The following is a 23,150-nucleotide window of genomic DNA, read 5'->3' as shown; positions in this document are numbered from 1 at the left end:
TTTGAAAAGTGCCTCACTTCAGATGCCCTCCTACTGGCTTGTTGCTCCTCCCATAAGAACATTAATAACACCCTTCCTTTTTGTGGATGAACAAAACGAGGCTCAGTTTAAAGTGACTGCAGTAAATGGCAAAAATAGGCCCAACATAGCATAATGTAAGGAATAGTGGTCTTGAAGTCAGCTAGACCTAGATTTGAATTCTAGCACTATTGCTTGCTAGATATATGACCCTGGATGAGTTATTTAACCACTCTAATTTTTATGCCCTAAAATATAGATAATAATCACCTCATAGCGTTGTTGTCCTATGTGCTCATATAATATTTGTTTTCTATCTTGATTGTCAAAATTAAATGGAATAGCATTTATAAAGTACCTAGTTAATTAAATTGCTTGGCACACTGTAGGACTTCAAATATACTTGCCATATAAGGATCATGGAAGTTATTGCCTGACTCCGAAGTAAGTGCTTTTAGTTTACTTTCACAGTCAAGTATCTCTTCAAACTTTATTCTGTCCTTTAGACCTGGAAACATTTGTTATGTGTGTCAGGGAAGATAAAGTTAATGTAGATGAGGTTACCATGAATGGGTGTGATAATTAAACCAAATAGGTTCAGAGTTCAGGGGAGATCTAAGTTGTGAATAAAGCTTCAGGAAGGCTAGAGGCTAGGGCAATCAGAGACATTAGCCTCTAAATCCTAGCAGTGGACAGAGAGAGGTGTGGTATCAGAGAGAATATCATCTTGCGTCTCACTGTACAGCATTTGCAAAGAGGCAGTTCCTATTAGAATTTAGGTCGATGAGAAGAAGAAGGACAGTAGATTTGAAAGTCATCATAATATACAAGTGGATATTAAGGCTGCAATATTATTCAGGGGACAGTGTGTGCATAGTGGAACACAGAAGGACAAGAACGTATCTTCAGGGAATAGTCTTTGTTAGAGAATAAAAGAGGAGGCAGCCAGGAAAGTTAAGGCTTCCCTAATCTTGCCATTTTTCCAGTATCTAAAGGCAGTGACCTACATTCTACAATGAATTTTGAATTTATGGTGCACATAGGTTGTGAGCATAATTTATTAGTTTATTACTGTACCTATTAAAATGATATATGTGCTTTTTTGGTAAAACCCCAAATATTTCTGGGGGACTTTCAAACTGGCATGTGTAATGAACACTAAAGAAGGCCATGATGTTTTTAAATTTTTCACTGACTTTGCAGGACCATGATTTTATTCTTAAGAGTGCCATTCTCATAACAGTGAAAATTTCAAATGTGAAACCCAAATTTTGTTTCTATTAACTTGGAATATGAAAAACAAGCAAAAAATTTCAAGCAGACTGGAGTATGGCAAGAACATAGATTTTATAGTCAGATGGAGTTCCATGTGGGTCCTGGTGTCTTTTATTGGTGGTAAAACTTTGAAAAAGTATTTCTGGACCTCAGTGTCCATTTTTATAAAGTAGAGAACAACATACATTTTTACAAGGTTGTAATGAGAATTAAAGTATTAAATTTAGTGGTAGGCACTCAATAATAAATGGTGGCTTTTTTAAAAAAAATTGAATATAACTGAGGAGCTGAGGTTGGAAGAGAGCAATTCTGATTTATTGGTAGAATCTTTTGGGTACAAAACACCAGCCTTAGGTGGAGGGTATAATTTTTTTTCTGTTTCCTGATTTATTACTTAGTATTCATCCTCCCACACTGAGATACCATGCAACAAAGCTTAAAAGGTTTTTCACTTGCAGCCTTACTCACAGTTGCCAGGAGAACTGCTGTATTACAGAACTTAGCTTATGTTTGTTCCAACTATCTTGACTCTAAAGGTGTTAAAAAGCAGTGAGCTAGTAGGTTAAATTCCACATTCAGGAAGCACTGGTTTCTTGTCTTCAAAGCAAGGAGAAAAGGAAGCAGGGACGAATTCTTCAAAAAATAGTGTCCAGTCTCTGCAGTAGATAATTTTTTTTTATTGAGGTGGTTTTTTTTTCCCCCTCAAGTTAAACCTATACATAAAAAAAGCATAATCTAAATGCTGAACATGGGCCATTTAAAAATAAAATAGAAGGAAAAGAGTTCACTTCTGAGCAAATCAAACAAATCATAAACTATAATAAAATATACCTAAAATATTAATTTAACTCATGTATAAAAATAACTTGATTATATAGTCTTGGGAAGGAACATAAATCACTTAAATTATGAATTGTTAATTATTGTTGAGTGTTATTCATAATATTTAACAAAATAATTTGGGGGTAAATTGAGTACACTTAAAAAGTTCTGCTTGCTGTGTGTTATGTTATGCTTTAACAAATATTTTAATAATGTTCTAAGAATAGGTAGATGTTGGGCAAGTTCTCTTTAGGAGAGCAGGTTGTAACTGAAAAAAAATTAGATGTTGATATAAAGTGACAAAGTTTGTAGAAACTTATGTATTCTATGTATTTCCCAAGGAAAGAGCTTTTTGGATTTTTTGTTTTTTCTTGTTAAACGGAGATAAATTTTCATGTATATAAAGCCTGTGCTTTAAGAACCAACTTAAGATGTGCCATTTTTAGATTCATCAATATACAACACATTGGAATCTTATTTTTTGATTGCTCTGTTTTCTTTGTTGATTTTTATTCAACTCATATTAAACAATAAATAGATTTTTAGCATTGGTGGTAGCTTTATTAATATTCAATTTGGAAGAAAAATGAATTTAACACTAGAATTGCCAGCAACGATAAGTTAAAAAGTAAGAAATTTGTAATTTTTTCCTGGAAGTTCAAATATAGTCATACATTTCCCTCTCTTTGTAAAAATAACTTTGTAATGGGGTTGGCATGAGTAAAAAATGGACAGCCTCCTGTGTTTTGGAACCAGGTGATAGCTTTTGTTGCAGTCGTGTTGCATCTCTGGAAGCCACCTCAGGGACTTGGGTTTCAGTGACTTACATGGGTTTGGAGCAACAGCTGTTGAACTTCAGAAATGTCAGCTTCACCCTTTGCACCTTTCTTTTATGACTTTTTACTCAGTATTTTTACCCTAAGAAAATGGTATTTTTGTTTAGAGTCTTCTCAGGAAGAAAAAAAGCAAAATGAATTAATAAATATTGCCTTATTCAGTTGTTGGAAGCCTTTGCTTCTACTGCTAATTACTATTTATATACTTAAAAATAAAGTGGAGTTACCTTGAAATCACCTTAAGAGCTAAATTCTATAATTCATAATATCCCTGGTCAAGTGGTATGGTAGAGCTTCATTGTGGAGATTGAAACAGAGAGACCATAGCCTAGACTATGACTCAAGGTCTTACCTTGAAGGGCCTGTCTGACCTTAGAGTTCTCTGAGCCTACATTGCTCTAAACATAACCACTTAAAGTGGTACAATGTGACTAGTGTTGACTGTTATGGTCTTATTATAAAGTGGTTCTACTGTAGTCTGGAAAGTACAAGCCAGGAATATTCAGCACTGGTGATCTAATTTCACTGTAAGCTTTGTTTTGAGATACCAAATACTTTGGACATGTGGCTTATCTGTAAGTACTGAAAAATAGTTTAGCTGTTATTTTTGATGTCTATAATGATTGAAATGATGTGACTGTAAGATCAAGCCTCTGGAAAATGTCAAAATTAGTTGTTAAGATGTACAAGGACAATTTCAAAAAAAAATGATTGACGTAATTAAGCTACATTGCTGACTCAGATTTAGAGCAATTGGGAGGCGTTAGTTATTGTGTGGCTACTATTTAACTATGGGCCTAACTAGGTCCTTATACTTGGGAAAGTAGAGCAGAACGGGTAAAAGGGAAAGAGGCAAGGGAGGAAAGACAAGGAGAAAGGGACATGGGGAGAGAGAGGGAAAGGAAAAGAAAGGGTGAGGAAGAATGATTGTTTCATTAGCCTACATTAAAAAAAATTCTATTGTTGTCTTAATGAAAAAAAATATATCATTCAGTGTTGAGTAAACCTTGTAAGGAAAGAGAATGGAGTTTTCATTGTAAATAACCTTTCAGTTGCACTGAGAAAAAAAACCATCCTTGTAAATCCGGTTTGTATGAAAAATGACTCCGCAGAACCATGAGAAGTAATCAGCCCATATTTGTATATGGTTTTGAATATAATATGTACGTATTAGCTTACTGTTTTGGTACAACAAGAAAATCATTTATATTACCTTCATAAGAAAGGTGACATAAAAAAATGCAGTTTTTGAGCAGGTTATATTGGGAGGTGTTTGCTTTCACCCAGCTTTAATGTCCTTCGATATTGCAGAAGTACTACTGTGTAAATTAGTTGTGGACAATTTAGGAGGTCATAAAAACCAACAGGATGTATCAAAATGTACTTTACTCAGTATGTGAGTAAAGAATTCAAGCAATATGGTTGGTTTTGGAGTTACATTTGTACAAAACAATTTTAAAATTTTTTTAAAAGAAAGCATGAACATAATATGTAAAGAAGTAATTGCAAAACATTTTAACATGAATGAATAGTACAAGTTGTGGAAAGCTTGTAAACCTGCCATCTAAAACTGATTACCCTTATGAGCATTTCTTGCTGTTTGACAGTGGAAAGTGCACCTTGTAAAAGCTGTTACACAAGCCATTACATTTAAAAGGTTTCCGTCTCACACCCCAAAATTACAGTTATTTGCTGCAAGTGAAAATTCAGAATTTGTTCCTTGTTTATTTTGATGGCAATTACCGTGGTGTTGAATTTTGTTTCTCCCCCTTCTTCCTGGAAAACTAGAAATTAGCCTTTATTGGTTTCCTTATTTCAGTGTAAACGCAGTTAGTCAGTTTGTGTATTGTAGGTTACATACAGAGATATTGTAATAATAAAATTCAGAGCCTAAAACACTTAGATACTCCAGGTAATAAATACAATAGTGAGCCTAGGTCACCAAGATGCTCCATGTATCTGAGAAAAAAACAATTTTGCAAGATGATTCAGAGTCTCTACAGAATATAAAGTCCAGTGAACCATTTTAGTTGGTATCTCTATACACACACGAAGTTTGCCTTACTTGAAATCTTGTTAAATATCCTGAAAGAGTACCTTAATCATTTATGTGAGAAAGAAACTTGAAAATGTCTGAGACCCTCTTATTTTGGGGTTTCATTCTCCATGTCACGAGTATTTCTTTCACTGTGTAATAAGCAGTTTGAGCTTTTGGCAGGCCTTCCTACTTCTTTTTGAGTGCCTTCCTTCTTTCTTCTCTTATACACCATAGTCTGTTACAAAGAGCTATTAACTGGGAATTGGGAATTCTGAGTTCTAATGCCAACTCTGATACTAATGGATCCATTTGATTTATCGGTCTCAGATTCTCTGTGAAATGGGGACCTGAACTAGATCTCCTGGATACTTTTTAAGTTTGAATGCTGTGATTTGAGAAGTAGGGCATTTATCTGAAAACCTGTTACACCCCCTTCCCCAATTATTTTTACTGAGTGATCATTTACTGAATGGATATTTCTCCTAAAAGCAGTTTGCTGAAACATAAATTCACTGAGTGGCAATTTTGTTAAATTTACCAAGTACTCTGATTTATTAGTTGCCTAAAACTAGTTTTCCAAATTACCAACTGCCTAAAATATGTTTCTATTAACTACATATAACATTTATCACAAATCACACTGCATTAGTCACAAAATCTTTTGAAATTTTTGGTGGGAAGTATTAATTAGTTTTAATTTGGTTTTAATTTTTCCACAGCAATTTCACCACAGACATTTTGCAACAGAAATATTTATCAGTACAGCCCAGCTGAGTGCCAAATTTGTCATTGATATTTTATATACGGAATTCTTTACAGTTGCTTAAAAGTGAAGCTATATATTTATTCAGTTGTAGTGGTTAACAAATGTGTGAATTAAGAGAAGTATAGAATGCATTTAATGGGTGAAAAATGTGTTAAAAGAAATAAACCTTCCCTGTTCTCATTTATAAACTCCATGACATTCAAGACATGCACAGCCCTTTAATTTAAAATAAATGCTCATTCTCAAAAGTCATTGGCCCAGAAAATGGTGAAATTCCAGAATATAGTTATGGGTAGGCTATAGTGTGCTGGCTCGTAGCAAAATTTCAGATAAATTTAAACTTTGAATTCATCAATGTAAGTGTCAAAGAAATCTTCAAAGGCCCTGTAAAACTTTTATTCAATACAAATTATGTCCACAGGATAAATGGTTAAAAGAAACAAATTTTGAATGACTTGGTCAATTTGTCAAATTGGCCATTAGGCAAAATGATCCTTAGCAAGTTGATTTTTGGAAAAGTAAACTTAGTGTTATCATACCCCCATCACCATCTCTACCAGGGGTGGGGGACAGTGAAACTGTAATGGAAGAGTACTACTGCCTTTAGAATTAGAGTGTTTTTTCCTCAGCCATGCCCTATAGCCAAAGTTGGAACTATTTGGAAGGTCTTCTGCCTCTGTGTGTATATGCATGTGTGTAATGTACTTACTATGTGTCCAGCATAACTTTTGATGCTAAATATCCATATTGTGTGTGTGTGTGTGTAGCACGCACACGTGTGCGCCATGGCCACCACAACACAGGCTTTCTGAGACATTGAAGAAGTACAATAAAATGTCTGGGTGAGAACTGAGAAATTTTTATTTTTATCTGCTCTTATGACCATAGCAGAATATGTCCCATATGAATATTTGACTGAAGTAACAAAACAAATAATCAATGTATATGATGAATCACTTGGCGTATGCCAAGGAAAGGTGGTCCTGTGCTCAAGCAGGAATAGAGATGTTAGCTGGACTAGAGGACTCTTCTAGAACATTGGTATGGGGCTTAGTATTTCTGAACACTGCCTTTGGCCTGTAACCTTCCTTAAAACTCTGTTTGCTTTCCATTTACTACCCTTGACTGCAGTGCCATTAGGTAGTAGCATTAAATATATTTTTCTTGGACTTGCTGAAGGTCATTTGTGAATGTAAAGATTAGGGAACAACAACTCCTGGCACTTGTGCCAAAGACCTTTTGGTTTCACCAAAAATCAGTTTTTTTGTGAATTAACTAGTTGAGACAGTCCCTTCTTTTGGCATCTAAGGAGCTACAGCCAGTCATTCTTACTAATTTAGAAGTGGAATTGATGGTGGGCACCTGGGAGTTCAACTCTTAAGATTTTAGAAGAAAAGATATTGTACTTTTTTTGAACATTTTCTGAGCCCTGATTCAAATTCCAACAAGCCTATTTGTGTTAATGCTTCAGCAGAAGTGATATAGAACCCACGACTCAGCATTTTTATTAGCGTTTGCCGAGATCTACAAAATAGAATAGACAGCCATCTTGTCAGGTACTCAGCATTGCTGGAAATAAAATTAATGTTTTTTGGAGGATAACATATGGAACATTAGTAACTGGGTTAACAAATTACAGCATGTCCAATTTCTATATTGTAGAAGATTAAAAATATGGAAAAGACTGCTATTTAGACAGGACTACATAGTAGTTGGTCTGTAGAACATTTAAATTATCATATTATAAGCCTAATACAGCATATTGCTAGGTTAAAAAAAGAAAAAACAGTTTTTGCTACCAGAACCTAATAGATAGTATGGTATATTCAACTCCTCACTCTGCCCATTTCTAGCTATGTGACCTTGGGGCTCATAGAGTTATTTAAGCTTTGGGCCTAAGTTTTATCATCCATAAAAGTGGGATAATAATAGTACCTACCTCACAGGATTTCTGGTTAGATTAAATAAAGCATGTAAAATCCTTATATAAATGTGTTAACTAATTTTAACTAGAGGATTCTTGAAATACCCTTTTTTTGTGAAAAGTTTCAATGACTTAAGAGAACATAGAAGAATGTCAGTTGAATGTTGCCAAGCTCAAATAAATTTAAAGTTGTTAATTAATGATGAAGTTAGAACAATTACTATTAGGCTAATTACTTATTCTTAGCATTTCAGCTATGAAAATTAAAGATCTCTGAGTGCTTCTGTCTCATAAAAACAAAGGAAGCATACCAGGCTGCTTTTTCTAAGATGACATGATTAGAGCATTGGATCTGAATCCACAATTCAGTGAATCAGGTGTACTTATTAAAATAGTAATTGATGTGTCAGGAGGTTCAGAGCAATAGCTGAAGACTTAATTTGCTTATTTGAGTTTATTTAATCCTTATCTTGTTTCTTTATAAAAAAATTATATACAAAATCTGTTAAGGCTTACAAATATTAGAATATGGGGGTTGTTATAAAATTTTGCCATAATGGGAATTGAAAGTGAAGTCACATTAGAAAATTAAGAGAAAACATTCTTAATGAATAAACTGATTGGAACTGGCTCTAGTAGAAAACTATTTTTACACAATTTTTAAGTGTTAAATGCATCTGATATAGCATACTTTAATAGTAATGTTTCAGCAGGGTCTTAAACTCATCCTCTTTGTAGATTCATCTGTTCATTCAACAAATTGAAGATCCTCTGTGTGTTAGGCACTGTTGCATATTTGTAGGTGAAAAAGATAAGCATGGTCCATGTGCTCAGGGTGTTTATAATCTGGTTGGAGAGACAGTTACACTACAATATGATAATTGCTGCTGGCTGAGTAAAAATAAGATGCTGTAGGAACACTCAGACAAACACCAGACCCAGACTTATTTAGAAGCAGGGCGGAGCAGGGAGAGGGAAGAGTGGTGGTGGTTTGGGAGACTATCTGGGGGAAGTGGAATTTATCCTGAGATCTGAAAGATGAAGAGGAGAAGAGGTGGGAAGGAAAAATTGTTTGAGTCAGCGGGAACTTCTTGTTTCTCATCCATTAAAGTGGGATTGGGGAACTTCCCCTTCTAGGATTGGGCAACTGAGAGTAGTTCCATATGGCTGGATTGTATATAGTACTTTTTGGAAAATGGTAGGCAGGAGCTATATTCTAAAGAGCCTTAAAAGCCCTGTTGACGGCTTTGCAGTTTATCCTGAGGACACTGGGAACCTGTTGTAGGGAGTGGCCTCAACTCTTTGGAGCCAGAGAGATGAAGATATGTGAATAGATTTTTAGAGAGATTAGGAAGCAGAAGCATTGGCCTCAGTGATTGACTAGATTTGGGAATTGAGAGGAGAAAGTTTGGTGATAAAAGAAATGATAGGACAGTTACTTTTAATGTATTTTAAGGGATAAAGGAAGAGTTCTCCCCTCTCTTTTAGCCCCCTTGGAAGACCATCAAAGGTTAGGAGGGGGAGGAAGTGTGGAAATAAAACTTATTATGTGAAATTTCACACTTACATAAAACATTACATAATGAGAGTAGCTTTTAATAATAAAGAACGTATAGGTGATTTTAAGCATATTAATAATCCTAGCTAAGGGGTATTAACCATAGATTTATGAGATAGCCTAAGATAACCCACTTGAGAAGGAACTATTGTTTTTGGAGCCACGAAAACGCTTTAGAGTGAGTTGGAGGGACAGCCATGTTCAGAGTGCATCACCAATTCCATAAAAGAAGCTCCGAAGGAAGTGTTTTTGGTTCAGTGTAATTGACTTATTTCAAGTTTTACTGATTTTTAGAGAGAAATAAATTTTCTGCTAAGTTTGAGAATGCACAGTTAGCTAGACTCTTCAGTCTGTTTTAATTTTCATCTTTTAGCCAAACTTTTTCCAAGTGTCTACATATGCATTTTATAATGAAAGTCAGTGTAAAAATTTCACTTGATTAGTAGCATTATGTTTTAGAGCAATTATTTCCAGAATTTATGTATGTGTGAATATATAGATTTTTTTTTCAAGTCCACCCACTCCCGTGTTCACTACATTTGCCAAAAAAATGGAAGTAATGAGAATTCAGTTCTTTAAGATACTGTACATTCAAAGTGGGGTATATTATTTCCATTATTAGCAATGTTATTATACAGTATTATTTCCCCTTTTAGATGTGTTGATCTCTTTGAGCCTGTCATTGGAATAGTTAGGAACTGCAAAAGGCTCTATTCTTTACTCTTATAAAAAGAAAAAGAAATAAGATAGAAAAAAACAGAAAAATTTTTTACGTGGGGAAGAGAATCCAAGAAGAAAGTTGTTATTGGAGCCTTTTTTGGTGTGAAGAAAATTAAGAACTCGTGTTTTACTTTATTCCCTGTAAAATCCAAAGAAAACCCTGCTTGGAAACATTACCTACTTGTTTTCTTTTCTGGCTCTTTAAGTAATGCTGCCTTTTAAGCCAATCTTTGCCCTCTCTTTGCAAAAAATAGTATGGATACTTCCATGTGTGTGGCTAAGACCCCACTAGTAAGTGTACAGGAAAAAAGATAAAACTTGTGTGTAAAGTTTAGGGTACGTAGAAAGAATAAACAGATGTTACTAGGGCTTGTTTAAAAAGGGGGTACCTGTTTCCTTGGTGGGACTAAACACTTAGATTCACCACCTATATCCTCTTCCAGTTTGAGATCTATGGAAGAGGCACCACTGCTTTTATGAGTTTGAATACAAGGGAGCAGAATTGAAATTCATGTCTTTATTCTAGATTGGACAATAGGTTCTGGCGAGTGTCATAAGGAAAGGATCATATTTGACATTTGGGAATGTGTATTACTGTAGATTTCCTTCTTTCAGCAGAAAATGACACAGATCGTGGAACTAGCAATGAGTGGCTCTGTAGATGTAATCCCCAGATAAATTTTTTAAATAGACTATTCCATTAGAAACATTGAAAATGTTGTGTTTTAGAGCCCTTTGAGAGTTTTGAGCCACTCAGTGGGAAGGGAGACAGAGCTCTTACCCAGCTACTGAACAGATCAAATACTATACAGGTACTTTGGGGATTAAAAGGGCTGTTTTACAGAATCTAAGACTGACTTTTTGGGTTGGCTCCAGGGTGAGATGGGTCTCTGGAGCTCATGTTGTTTTTGACCAGCAAGCCCAAGGTTAGCTTGAGGCCACCCAAAGTTATGATCATTGGTTTGGGAAGGCCCATATTTCGGGAGTCCTTAGGAGTTACACTGATGTTACTGTATACCCTTAAGAATTTTACCAAATCATGCAATTTTATATCTGTGAATAAAATTACCCTGTAGGCTGCATATTATTTGGCAACCTGCTTTTTATGCTTACAATATTATGAACATCTTTCCATGCTGACTTTTATAGATCTGTATAGTATTCTGCTATAGGGATATAGAATTTATTAGGGATAATTATAGGGATATAGTTTATTAGTTCCCCAATTACAGACATTTCAGTTGCTTATTATTGGCTGTCATAAGTAATACTTGAGTGAACATCTTTGTGTTTGTGTATAATATTATGTATAGGTACTAAATGGACCCTCATTTGACTTTATTTTTAAGACAAATTTAAATTCTTGAAAATAGATGAATCTCATATTATTTCCTCTTCCTTCCATAAAATATTCTGTGAACACAAGGTTAGTGCAGATCTCTTCTAACCCATGATATGCTTTTCTGTATCATAAGCATTATAGCTTTGATGGCATCATAATGATCACATACTAGGTACAGTACGTATTTGCCATTCACGTGATATTTGTATCTGTTTGTTCAAATTTAGAATTCTTTCTTAGTGCCCAAAGTCTCTATAGACTACTTTATTTCTTTTAAAGTTGATTTCACTAAAATAGCCTCACTGCTGTTGCTGTTTGTGTAGCCGACTAGGATCCAGTGTCAGGGTGCCATTATTGGAGTGAGACACACCTGGGCTTGAATCCTGGCTTTATCTCTTAATAGTTCTGTGATCCTGGGCAAGTTACTTAATCTCTAAACCTTACTTTTCTCTGCTATAAAATGGGAATATCTACTTCATGGTTGAAATTAGGGTTAAATGTATGCAAAGATGTAAAGCATCTATCACATAGTAAATGCTCAGTATATGGTAGCTATTCTTATTACTATAATGAAATGATTGATTTATGATAAAATGCCCTTTGTTCATCATTTTTCAGTTCTAGGTGCTATTATCATTAAATACTCCATCTCATAGGTTCTGGTCACTGTCAGGATTGGGTTGACGAATAGTAAGAAACATTTATAGGTTTGCCTCATAGATTATGGTAAGAATCTTTCTGAATGTTACATCATTTTGTTCTCAGACTCTTCTTCCAGTAAGCAAAATGTAGGATACTCAGAAATTTTTGTTTGTTGGTTTTCTTTTTCTTTCCCTTTAGCTTTTATGTGATCACTCCCAGTTTTTAGCTTATGTCATCTAGGTGAGACCAATTTGCCTATTAATTCATGAATGTGAGTGAGAGACAATGCCAGGATGGCATCAGCAATAGACTGGACAAGCACCTGGTGGTCTTTTCCCCAGAATTACTTCTGTGCCTGATAACAGCTTCTCTTGATGACTAGAAACAACACATAACAAAATTCTTACATCATTTCAGCAGTGTGGCTTCAGTAATATGTTAATAGATTGTTTTATTTTTTAATTAATTCATTAAGATAAAAACTGTTAAAGTAATTTGATTTGTCTTCTCCAAAGAAACAGTTTTTCATTATCTATTCTGAGTCAAAGGAAGAATTAGTTAAGAAAAAACCTTTGTGTGAAAAGTGAAAAAAGTTACCCAGGCAACCTGTATATGTTACTAGTGTGCTGATTAATCATCGCCAACATTAATCTCTGTCATCAGTTATCACAGGAAGATGACTGCCGAACAGTCTACACTATTATCATTCCATCATTTTTCTGCAGATCAGTTTAGTATAAAAGATTAATTGTACATAGTCGGGAGGATTATAACATCAGACCTAAATAAAGAAGCAGAGCTTTTATAATATAGAAAATCATGAATTTTCCTTTTACATCTCTTCAGTTACCTGATACATTGATTTGATAAAGCCCTGTGTTTTACAATGAATAAACTTTTCACAGAGGTATATTTTAAGTAGAAAAGACTGACCGTAGTTTATAGCTTAACCAGTTTCTTTCATTTGTACTCGGTGAAGTGGAAAAAAAGCAAAGTCATAGAGTTTTACATTTGTAGGTAAATTAATCAGGTCAATATATTTTTGTCAATTTCAAAAAAAAAAAAACAAAAAAAAGTATCACATTATTTTTAACCATATATATATATAAATTCTAATATGCTCCATTATTTTACATTATATTGTTGACTTTGAAAGATGCTTAATATTCTTAATTTTTTTCTAAAGAATTAGAATAATCTTAATATTTTCATCATCTACTCCAGAATAGTCAGAAATGTATACATTTCATCCTGATTTTATGTTCAGGAAAGTACATATCAGCTATTTTTTCCAAAAACCATGACTTATTTTAGTTGTCTAATTTTAATAAATAGAGGTTTCAATTGCTGTATTATATATGCTAGTATTTATTTTCTAACATTTATTCAAGAATGCTGATGCTTAATCAGAGTATTAGTAATAAAATCTTATGCTGTAAAACTTCTATTATGATTTGGGATCTTTCTCTGTGAAAGCACACTGATGTTAAACTCCTTGTGTATTTTAAAAGTAGTAATTTTAGATTATGACCATTTTTTTCTGTAAATAGCGTTCCTCTGCTCTTAACGTTGAACCAGGTTTCTAAGTAAATAATTTATTCTTTAATGTCACATTTTAGGTGTGATTTCTTTTCACTATACAAATAAGTGACTATCATAATAATACTGCTTAATTTGGTTCAAATAGGAATTGGAATTACCGTCTTTTGTTTTTCTGTACTAAGGAAAAAGGAAGGAAGTTCTCTGTTGTACTTGAAAATTAAATTACAGGTTTTTATTTTCTATACTGGATTAAAACCTGTTACATTCCTCAGTGTAAAAAAACAATATAGTCAGTCAGTGGAGTGGAACCAAACTTTGCAGACTTTGCTTTTTTTTAGAAAGCAAATTATTTCAGGAAGAAAAACCCCAATAAAAATTAGATGATACTACCTATGTTTAAGCGAGCCCAGTTATATAGTTCTGTTTGATAAGTAATTGATTAGGTCAGACTATTTAAGCATTTAATCTGGCATGTACAGTGTGTGATGAAAGGAATCCAGCTGTGAATTTGAGTGTATTAAATAATCTTCAGGAAGTTTCACAAAGAACATTTGAATGCCTTGAAACTTGCAATAATGCATGTTTGTTCCAAACACATTTGCTTTGCCTAGGTTTTGCCCATCAGGTTGAAGAAACGGTAATCTTTTTGCATTCAGCAGCTGGGTTTTTGCAATATTCTTTTCCTTCTTCTAGGGGTTAATTAGCCTTCTTTCAAAACGTGGCCTATTTAGCTGTAGATTCGCATGATTCAGCCAGAGCTGGCTATACAAAGCAGAACCGTTAACAGGCGGGTGTGTCCAACTGCTTAATTAGCCAGAATAAAAAGGTCCTTTGTCAAACAAGCATCTGTTGCTCTTGACATACCTGACAGCCACATTAGGCAAGGATGACTAGACTGAAATCGTGCATGTCTCTCCTGCAAGAATGTACAACTCATTTACATATAGGCTGCATCATGGACAAACTGCAGGGGTTTATTTAGCTTATCAAAATGGATTAATGTGACTGCATTTGTGGCTGATAAACAAATATCACTTGAAAGGAGGCTGTGAAGGAACTAAACTAACCAAATTACTCCCAAACATAAACAAAGCACCAGAAACCACTGCTAGATGAATGGGAACACCTCACACGTACACACAAACCTTTATACTGGCTCTAAAACAAAACCTACAAATGAAGCATGCTAAGACACTGCCCTCATGTGATGATCCCTGCTTTGAAGAAATTTTGGAAAGCTACCAGAATACTCTAAATGTGTCAGTGGGTTTAAATGATCTGTTTAGGAATATTTGGCAGGAAGGTTACACTCCTCAACATGCTTTAACATTCAAATTGATCTGCTATTAATCAGGTCTTTGGAATTAATCAGTTAAAATGCCTCTGGAAAAAGTACTTACTAGTTGGGTTTTATTATGGCCTCAGTAGAAGGAGAGAGGATACTTGCTAATTTCAACGTCAGAGAGAGAAGAGATGTCTCACTGTTGTTATTCGAAGTGTAGATCAAATAGGATAGATTGAGAATCCCAAAGATTTGCTGTTCAGGCCAACAATCTCTAGCTTTCCATTTGGAAGCCTTTCATCATGATTTTGCAAAGTAATATACATAGTGGTAACATCATGGGCTTTAGAGTCAGGCAAACCTGGATTTGAATTTAGGCTCTTACTCTTACCATCTGTGTGGCTTTTAGCAAGTTATTTAATCCGTTTCTGCTTCAGTTTCCTCATTCGTTAAGTGGAAATAACAACATTTCCATTATGGTTTTTTTTGAGGATTAAATGAAAAGATGTATTTCAAGCACTTAGCATATTGTGTGGCACCTGGAAAAGACTTGTTAAATGAGAGACCTAATTATGGTTATGACTTTTTTTTTTTGTTATGACTTTTTAGCCAGTCTCTGGCAGGCATGTGATTGAGATCCTCTCAAGGCCTGAGGCCTAGGTAAAGAGAGCCTTTACTTCAAACCTGAGGAAGACAATGAAATCAGAGGAGAAGGAAGTTGTGTCTATCAAGGAAAGATGGAGACCAAACTGAGAGGCTACGTTCTTATCCCAATTGGCATGACCCTGTAATCCAGGGGCCAAGGAGATTGGATGATGAGCAGTAACTTGGAACTAAACAAGTTGTTCTGGGACAATTGTTGGTTGTTCTGGATTAGGCTTTCTGTGCTGGTTTTAATGTGGTATGTACATAGAGCCAGAGGTTGGATGGAAAATTCTCTGTGACTCTCTAAGTTATATAAGCCATCATTTTCTATCCATCTGCTTTTCCCCACTCTATTCTGTAAAGGTTGCTCCTATTAAATAGTTGGGATCTTTTTCCTCCTTTCTGATTCTAAAAGTTCACCAGTTTGCTTTTCTTTACTCCCTTCACTTCTGTCTATTCAGTATCTCTGATGAAACTCAAGACTTTAGTCTGGTAGTTTAGTGCATGCGCTTTAGTGTTTTGTCTAGACCCTCTTTTCCCACTTTCCTACTTCCCACAGTTTTACCTTGGTTAAGCGACTTAACATCTCTGGGCCTCAGTTGACAATCTGTAAAATGAGGAAGATCTTAGTTCCGATCATCTAGTTACACATTTCTATTAGTAAAGTAGTCAAAGCTTAGGTATTGCTCTTATGCCTCAAATGCCTATAAAGTGAATATGTATTGTCATATAAATAATTTGCGTATAAAACACATAATATGGGCTCACCTTTTCTAGATTTTCAGATTTTTCACGAGAATCTGGAAATTTGGTTTTTAACACAAAATCTTCTGATTTTTAAGGGTTGACGATTAAAAATTTTAGTTTGTAGTTACTCTGTGCCAAAGCCTATCGATCGAGTCTAATATGGTCCATAGGAAGCCAGTTTCCAAATCTATGCCTTTTATCTTCAGATAAGCCCTCTCGGGTGATTTATTGAGGAATTGCTTTAAAAGTACATTTAATTTTTTAGACATTATGTATATTCTTATGTGTATTTGGTCTAAAACAGTGGATGTCATATTATGGGTCATATACCAAAAAAGGTGTGTAGGCTGGTCTGCAGTGCAGACCCCTGGACACACGAGAGAGCCTCGATAAAGTTCTCAGCCAACCCTGGGATAAACAGGAGGGTGTTTTAGTTTGAGTGACTTAACTGTAAGAATCTCATCCACCCCTTGACTGAACAGCTTAAACAAGAACCCATAATTGGCAACTCTGTGTTCCTCATTTGTGTACTAAACTGACAAAGGCCTGTCTTGGAGTTGGGAAGAGAAGCTAAGAAAAACTCTCTGAAGATGATATGTAAAATCTGGTTCGGTCCTCATTCCCTGCAGAAAGGCATCACCTCATTCTCAGTAATAGCCCTCTGCTGTAGCACAAATGGCATCAACTGTCTATAAGCATAACATGTAATGAACTGAAGGACACTGGCATTTGCTTTCTTTTGGGGGAGGGTAGTTTTTTCCCTCTACAATGGAATAAAGAAGAAGAGGCACAGATAGGGTTCCTATTGCGTGTATCCCCTCTCCCAATTTCGAGAACTGTTAGTCCTCCAGTAATCTTAATTAGGCAAGACTTTTATATAGTGAATACTGTCATTTTCAAACATTTTCAGGCATATCCGTGGTCTTAATACTAGTACAAAGGGCTGTGTGTGTGTGTGTGTGTGTGTGTGTGTGTGTCTTTGGAGATCAGTGCTACATTTTTTATTAATTAGCCACCATCTTGAGAGATTTCACATAAAAATCTTCTTTTGGAAAATTGGAAAAACTGGCAGCTACAGTTTAGCCTTCCCATAAATTAACAATTTCCTTGAGCTAAACATTAGCTGGCCCAAATCAATGGGGTGGTAGCCACAGTCTCCATCACTTCCCTTGTTTTTTAAGCCCCTAGCTACCTTCAGTCTTTGTGACTGAGGTTCCTCATCTGTAAATGTAGATTATAATCATACAAACCACATTGGGTTGTTACATGGAGTGATTTATTTATGAATTAACATGTAAAGCATTTAGAAGAGGACATAGCATGTGTTAAATACTCTATCGATGTTAGCTTTACTGCTGTATATTTTGTATGCTCTAAGTTTTATTGTGCTGCTTTAGGGGTTTGACTAACAAAGGAATAAGAATAGTCAATCACGTAAAGGGATACCAGTGTCAAGGTCTAGAAAGTAAAGAAAGCATAGATTGAAAAGGCCTAGTCCTTTCTCTAGTCCTGTCACCTTGAGTGACTCTCTTAACCTCTCTGGGCTTTAGTTTTCTCATTTATGAAATAAGTGTAGATTAGATATCTTCAGAGGTATGTTTCTAAAATTGAATGAGATGATAGAAAAGGTTTGGGGAAAAAATTGGAAGAGGTCATGCTGTGACAAAAGATGTTGAGAGGGGTTAATTTTCTGCTTGAAAGACCTGAATACTCTTTAAGAATTTTCTTAGGGAAAATTAATGTTCACCATACTGTTCACAGATTTAAACCATGATACAGTATTTTTCTTAGGCTACCAATTAAATATTGTTTTTCCCCCCAGGATCCCTGCTCAGTAGCAAAGAAATTAACATTTATTATATTGACTGCATAAGTAACAAAAGGGAATATCAAGGTCTAAGAAACCATACTTGTTAGAGTGCACACTGTGAAATTTAATCCTGTGTTAGTAGGACAGGCACATGAGAACTGAAAAATGTACCATGTTGAGCTGTGAATGAGAGAAGGTAAAATCTCATGTCTTTGTTTACAAATCTCACTTATACAATAGTGATCCTTCTTACCTTTCAAAATATTAAACATTATTGCTGTTTGGCTATCTTTGGGTAGAGTATAATTAAACTTTAATTTTAGTACCATATCATCTCACAGCCAAGAAAATTAGTGAGCTTGATCCTTTGGCTAAATTTAGGGTATATCAGTTGGTTTTTGGATATACATTAATTTTTAAAAATCAGTGAATAGTAAGTTTGAAAGTTGGAAAGGACCTTAGAAACAATTTATTCTAAATTGTACACCTCCAGTGACATCCTGTAGTTTATAAAAGTGTCTAGAAAGTACAGTTTATGACGTATTTGCATCCAGTTAGGATTTGTGTTCTGAGAATTGTGTCTTGACATAATTTATAATATGACTAGTTTATATTGTGCTTGAAACAATTTATAACAGATGAGGCCTAAGGAAGGTAGATTTCAATGAAGTTCAACCTTTATAGCCTCAAAATAAGAGGTACTAATGGAGATTTTTTAAATGTAGATTAGTAATTGTCTATATTTATTTTAAAAGTGGGCAACATGACTCTAAACATGCGTGGAATATCATGAGTATGTTGGGTGGAGTAAGAGGTATTCTGGGAGTGGAAAGTTCGTCTCAGTATAGGATATTAAGAACAAATGTAATGCAGCTAGTCATATAAGGAGAACATTTTAAACTTTCTTTCTATTTTAATAAATTTCAGAGACCATCATGCAGACATCAGAGACCGGGTCGGACACAGGTTCGACAGTGACTTTACAGACATCTGTGGCTAGTCAAGCAGCAGTGCCTACACAGGTGGTACAGCAAGTACCAGTACAACAACAGGTAAGGAGCTGCTGTTCCCAGAGAAGATGCTGTGCCTTTCCTTGTGCTGCCTCTCCAACATAGCTGTGTCTAAAAAATGATTCGGATAATACTTTCTGGCACAATGGATGCCCAAATAGGCCTCGTTCGATTCTTAGATTAAGTCAGCAAATGTTTCTTGAGCATTTCCTGGATGTGCCACGTTCTTTCTGTGCTAGGCTGTAGGGATAAAAAGATAAATACTCAAACTATAACCCTTATTCCAAAAGAGCCTCTTAAGTCCTAAAGAGAGCATTTGTTTCTAACTTGGCCACCCTAACTGGGTTTTCTTCTCCTCTTCTTCCCTCCTTATTCTTTATCACATCTTCCTATCTCTTTCGTATTGAAATGTTGGCAATCATATTTTTATATAATTGGCTCACAGTAGTACTTAATAAAGGAGAGGATGTGTGTACCTTACAGGCAGGGATTTTGCCTTTGTGACATTTTGGAAAGTGCTTGGGCGTTATGGTGACTGATAAATAGTGTTTAATGAAAATTAAATTATCTTAAAGGTCTGAAAATCTGACTCATCCCATTTAAAAAATAGAGAATGAATTCATCATCACATGTTTACTACAGGGCTTATTCATACGTGGGACGCTTCGCTTGTTTTGGAAAGATACTGACAAAATAGTGCAATTTTGTGCCAGTTAATAGTCCTCCTTTGGATTGTGAACACATTGGCCTGTCATTTCTTCTAAGGAGTGGTGAGAAAGTATGCGAGAATAATCATGTCATAAAGCATTATCTCGAGACTTGAGATTTACCTGTAATTTCTCAGTATCAGAGAAAATGTTGCTTTTACAGTTTAGCAAATGTTGCTTTTACAATTATAAAGAAGTCATTAGGGAGAGGGAATAACTTTTCCTAAATTATAGACAGAGGGACTCAAGGTTATATTCTTAGGAGATAGAAGTGGGATGGGCAGGGAGAGTGCTAGAATCATGGAGAAGGGTCTTTGACTCTCAGGGTAAATAAAGACTTCTGAAAGAATTATTTCTTTTATTAAATCTTAGCATACTCTTCTTTCTGTTCTCTACAACACACTGGTATTACTGATCACCAATTTCATTACCAATTTCAAGACTGAACATTATTCAGAAAAGGGTAGTTTATGGCATATCATCCAGAGAGCAAGTAGAGAACTATTGGGACAGTGTTATATATAACTTTAAAAAGATAACTCAACAATCGAACAATATTAAGCACATATTGAACAGTTACGCTCACTCTGGTTTGGTTTTTGTCTCATTTGTGGAAGAAGAATGGCCTTGAGAGTGCCTGTCTCTAACAGTAGTACAGTGGAGATCCTGTTCCTGTCTCCAGAAAGTGCCCCCTTGAGACCTTAAAATGTCTGTGTTAAGTGTATCTGGCCCTCTTTCATGGACTCTGTATCTTTTCTTACTCCCTCCTTCCTTTCCTTTCCCTTTCTTCCTTTTTGCCTTCCTTCCTTCTTTTCTTTTTAAAAAACATTTTCTTTTTATTGAATTTGTATGTCATTAGATGTCTACTACAGGTCTTATATAGTATATATAGTAGAGTCAAATAGTTCAGCAAGTTTGTTATTTAAAAAAAAAAAAGTAGTTCTCATCCTCTCTGTACTCCTCCTCAGAGGCAACTAATTTTGCCTCTGTTTACCTATTATTTTGATATTTACCTCTGTGTCTTCACAAACGGTGTTTATTTTCTTTTTTTAAAAAATTTTTATTGGAGTATAGTTGATTTACAGTGTTGTATTAGTTTCAGGTGTACAGCACAGTGAATCAGTTATGCATATATACACTCTTTTTTTTTTTTTTTAGATTCTTTTCCCATATAGGCCATTACAGAGTATTGAGTAGAGTTCCCTGTGCTATACAGCAGGTTCTTATTAGTCATATATTTTATATATAGTAGTATTTTCTTGATTTTTTTAGTTTTAAGCATTTTCTTACCACACTCCTCTTTCTAGCTCTTAATATGTGCATGCATGTGCATGCACGCACGCACACACACACACTTTTTCCATGCCATATGCTTCTGATATACTAGGTTGAACTATATGCATTTTTTTCCCTTTGCCATCATTCTGGGATTTCCCTCTTTTATGTTGGCTTTCCTGTTTCTCGGATCAGTGTCTTAAACTCTCTTGATTTGCTCAAGTACAACTTGCAGTAACTTCCTAAGAATTGGTAGATTTTGAGCTCTTGTGTGTCTGAGGGGGAATTTATTCTACTGCCTTCACAGTTGTTTGGTAGTTGGATGGGTACAGAGTTTGGGGTTGGATATCGTTTTCTTCAGAATTTTGAAGGAATTGCTCCATTGTTTTCCAGTTTGCAGAATTGCTATGGAAAAGTCAAACACCATTCTGATTTCTGATCCTTTGTATGTGATTATTTTTTCCTCTCATGTTCTAAATCCCAGTTTCTTGAAATTTCATGTTCATCAAGGAAGGCCAGTCACCTCACTGCACAGAGTTGGTAGAGGAGATCTGATTGCTTCTTAAATAGAATCATTTTTTATATTAAATATATATAAAACCAAAAAAACTAAGTTCCTATTAGAAGTGGAAAATCAAGTATCAGCAGCCATAGACAGAAAATTACACATACACATACACACACTGTGTTCATGTCCTTATAAAAAATAATCTCATGTACACACATAACACACTTTGGAAAACTTTGTGGTATGCCACATGGTTTGTTTCCCAACAGGCATATTTTTCAGTCCCGCAAGTTAGCTCTTTCCTCTAGGACGTTCAAGGCAGTCGACGACTTGGTCCCCTTTCACCAAGCAAAGAAGTTGAGAACTTTCATTTTCTTTTTGTCAACTAAGTGTTTTATTTCACAGAGTAGATTAGTGTGATATATGCCTGGATAAATGCCTGTTATGTTGTCCTTCCAGGCTTATCTTATTTGGAAGGATTTTTTTCTCTTCTGTCATTTTCTTCCTTCCTAGCTTCCTTCCTCCATTCCTCCCTTCCTTCCTTCTTCCCCTCCCTTTTCCTCTCCTTTTCTCCCCCTCCTCCCCTCCCTTCCCCTCTCCTTTCCTCTCCTCTAGAACGGTGACATATTTGAAGATTTCTAACAGTGTCCCTGTGGATATAGATTGTCTGTAACTGATAAGATAGGTGCTATAGTAACTTCTTATTGCTCTAACATACCTATAATCTTTTTTTTTTTTTTTTTTCGGTACTTGGGCCTCTCACTGTTGTGGCGTCTCCCGTTGCGGAGCACAGGCTCCGGACCCGCAGGCTCAGTGGCCATGGCTCACGGGCCCAGCCGCTCCGCGGCATGTGGGATCCTCCCGGACCGGGGCGCGAACCCGCGTCCCCTGCATCGGCAGGCGGACTCTCAACCACTGCGCCACCAGGGAAGCCCTACCTATAATCTTTGTATTGTTAATATGCTGATGTCATCTTGAGTTTTCAAACTTTGGTAGGATGCCTTTAAAATCTTGCAGCTCTTGTCACTGACCCATGATAGATACTGAAATCATGGCATTGACATCAAAGATAGTTACTTCTGTTGATTCAACTTTTCATTGTGTCCTTGCTCTGACCATTTTGATGTAAAAAGAAAGCCTATAGGGCTTCCCTGGTGGTGCAGTGGTTGAGAGTCCGCCTGCCGATGCAGGGGACACGGGTTCGTGCCCCGGTCCGGGAAGATCCCACATGCCGCGGAGCGGCTGGGCCCGTGAGCCATGGCCGCTGAGCCTGTGTGTCCGGAGCCTGTGCTCCACAATGGGAGAGGCCACAACAGTGAGAGGCCCGCTTACTGCAAAAAAAAAACAAGCCTATAGCTAAATTTTAAAATTTTGAGACATATAATATTGTATGTATTGGCCTGTTGAGAAACCAGAAAAATTTAAGATCGTAATATATATTTTTATTTCTTCAAAGCCCTAAGGGTTCTGATTTCCCTATTTCACTATGTAATAAGTACCCAAAAAAATGTTGTTTCTAAAATTATTTCTGTGGTTTTTCATTTATTCTGTATGATCTCAAGAATCAATTTGTCACCTTTCCTTGAACAATCTGATTCAAGAATGGAGAATTCTGAGCAAAGATTGCAAGATCTTATTATATAATTCTTTATCAAATTTCCTATCTTTTGCAATTTTTCATTA

The 23,150-nt window shown here is 35.6% G+C and overlaps 1 protein-coding gene across 7 annotated transcripts in view; it reads left to right on the top strand.

The window, feature by feature from the left end:
- Positions 1-23,150, top strand: part of RFX3 (regulatory factor X3) — a 290,721-nt gene that overhangs the window by 112,494 nt on the left and 155,077 nt on the right. For all 7 annotated transcript variants that reach the window (XM_032635923.1, XM_032635917.1, XM_032635924.1 and 4 more), the window contains one exon: positions 18,895-19,019. In XM_032635923.1, the coding sequence (XP_032491814.1) occupies positions 18,895-19,019 (125 nt within the window). The remainder of the gene's footprint in view (positions 1-18,894; positions 19,020-23,150) is intronic.

This window comes from Phocoena sinus, chromosome 6 (assembly GCF_008692025.1).
Source record: "Phocoena sinus isolate mPhoSin1 chromosome 6, mPhoSin1.pri, whole genome shotgun sequence".
NCBI lineage: Eukaryota > Metazoa > Chordata > Mammalia > Artiodactyla > Phocoenidae > Phocoena > Phocoena sinus.
Note: the sequence above shows the minus strand (reverse complement) of the source record. Positions and strands in the feature narration are given on the sequence as shown.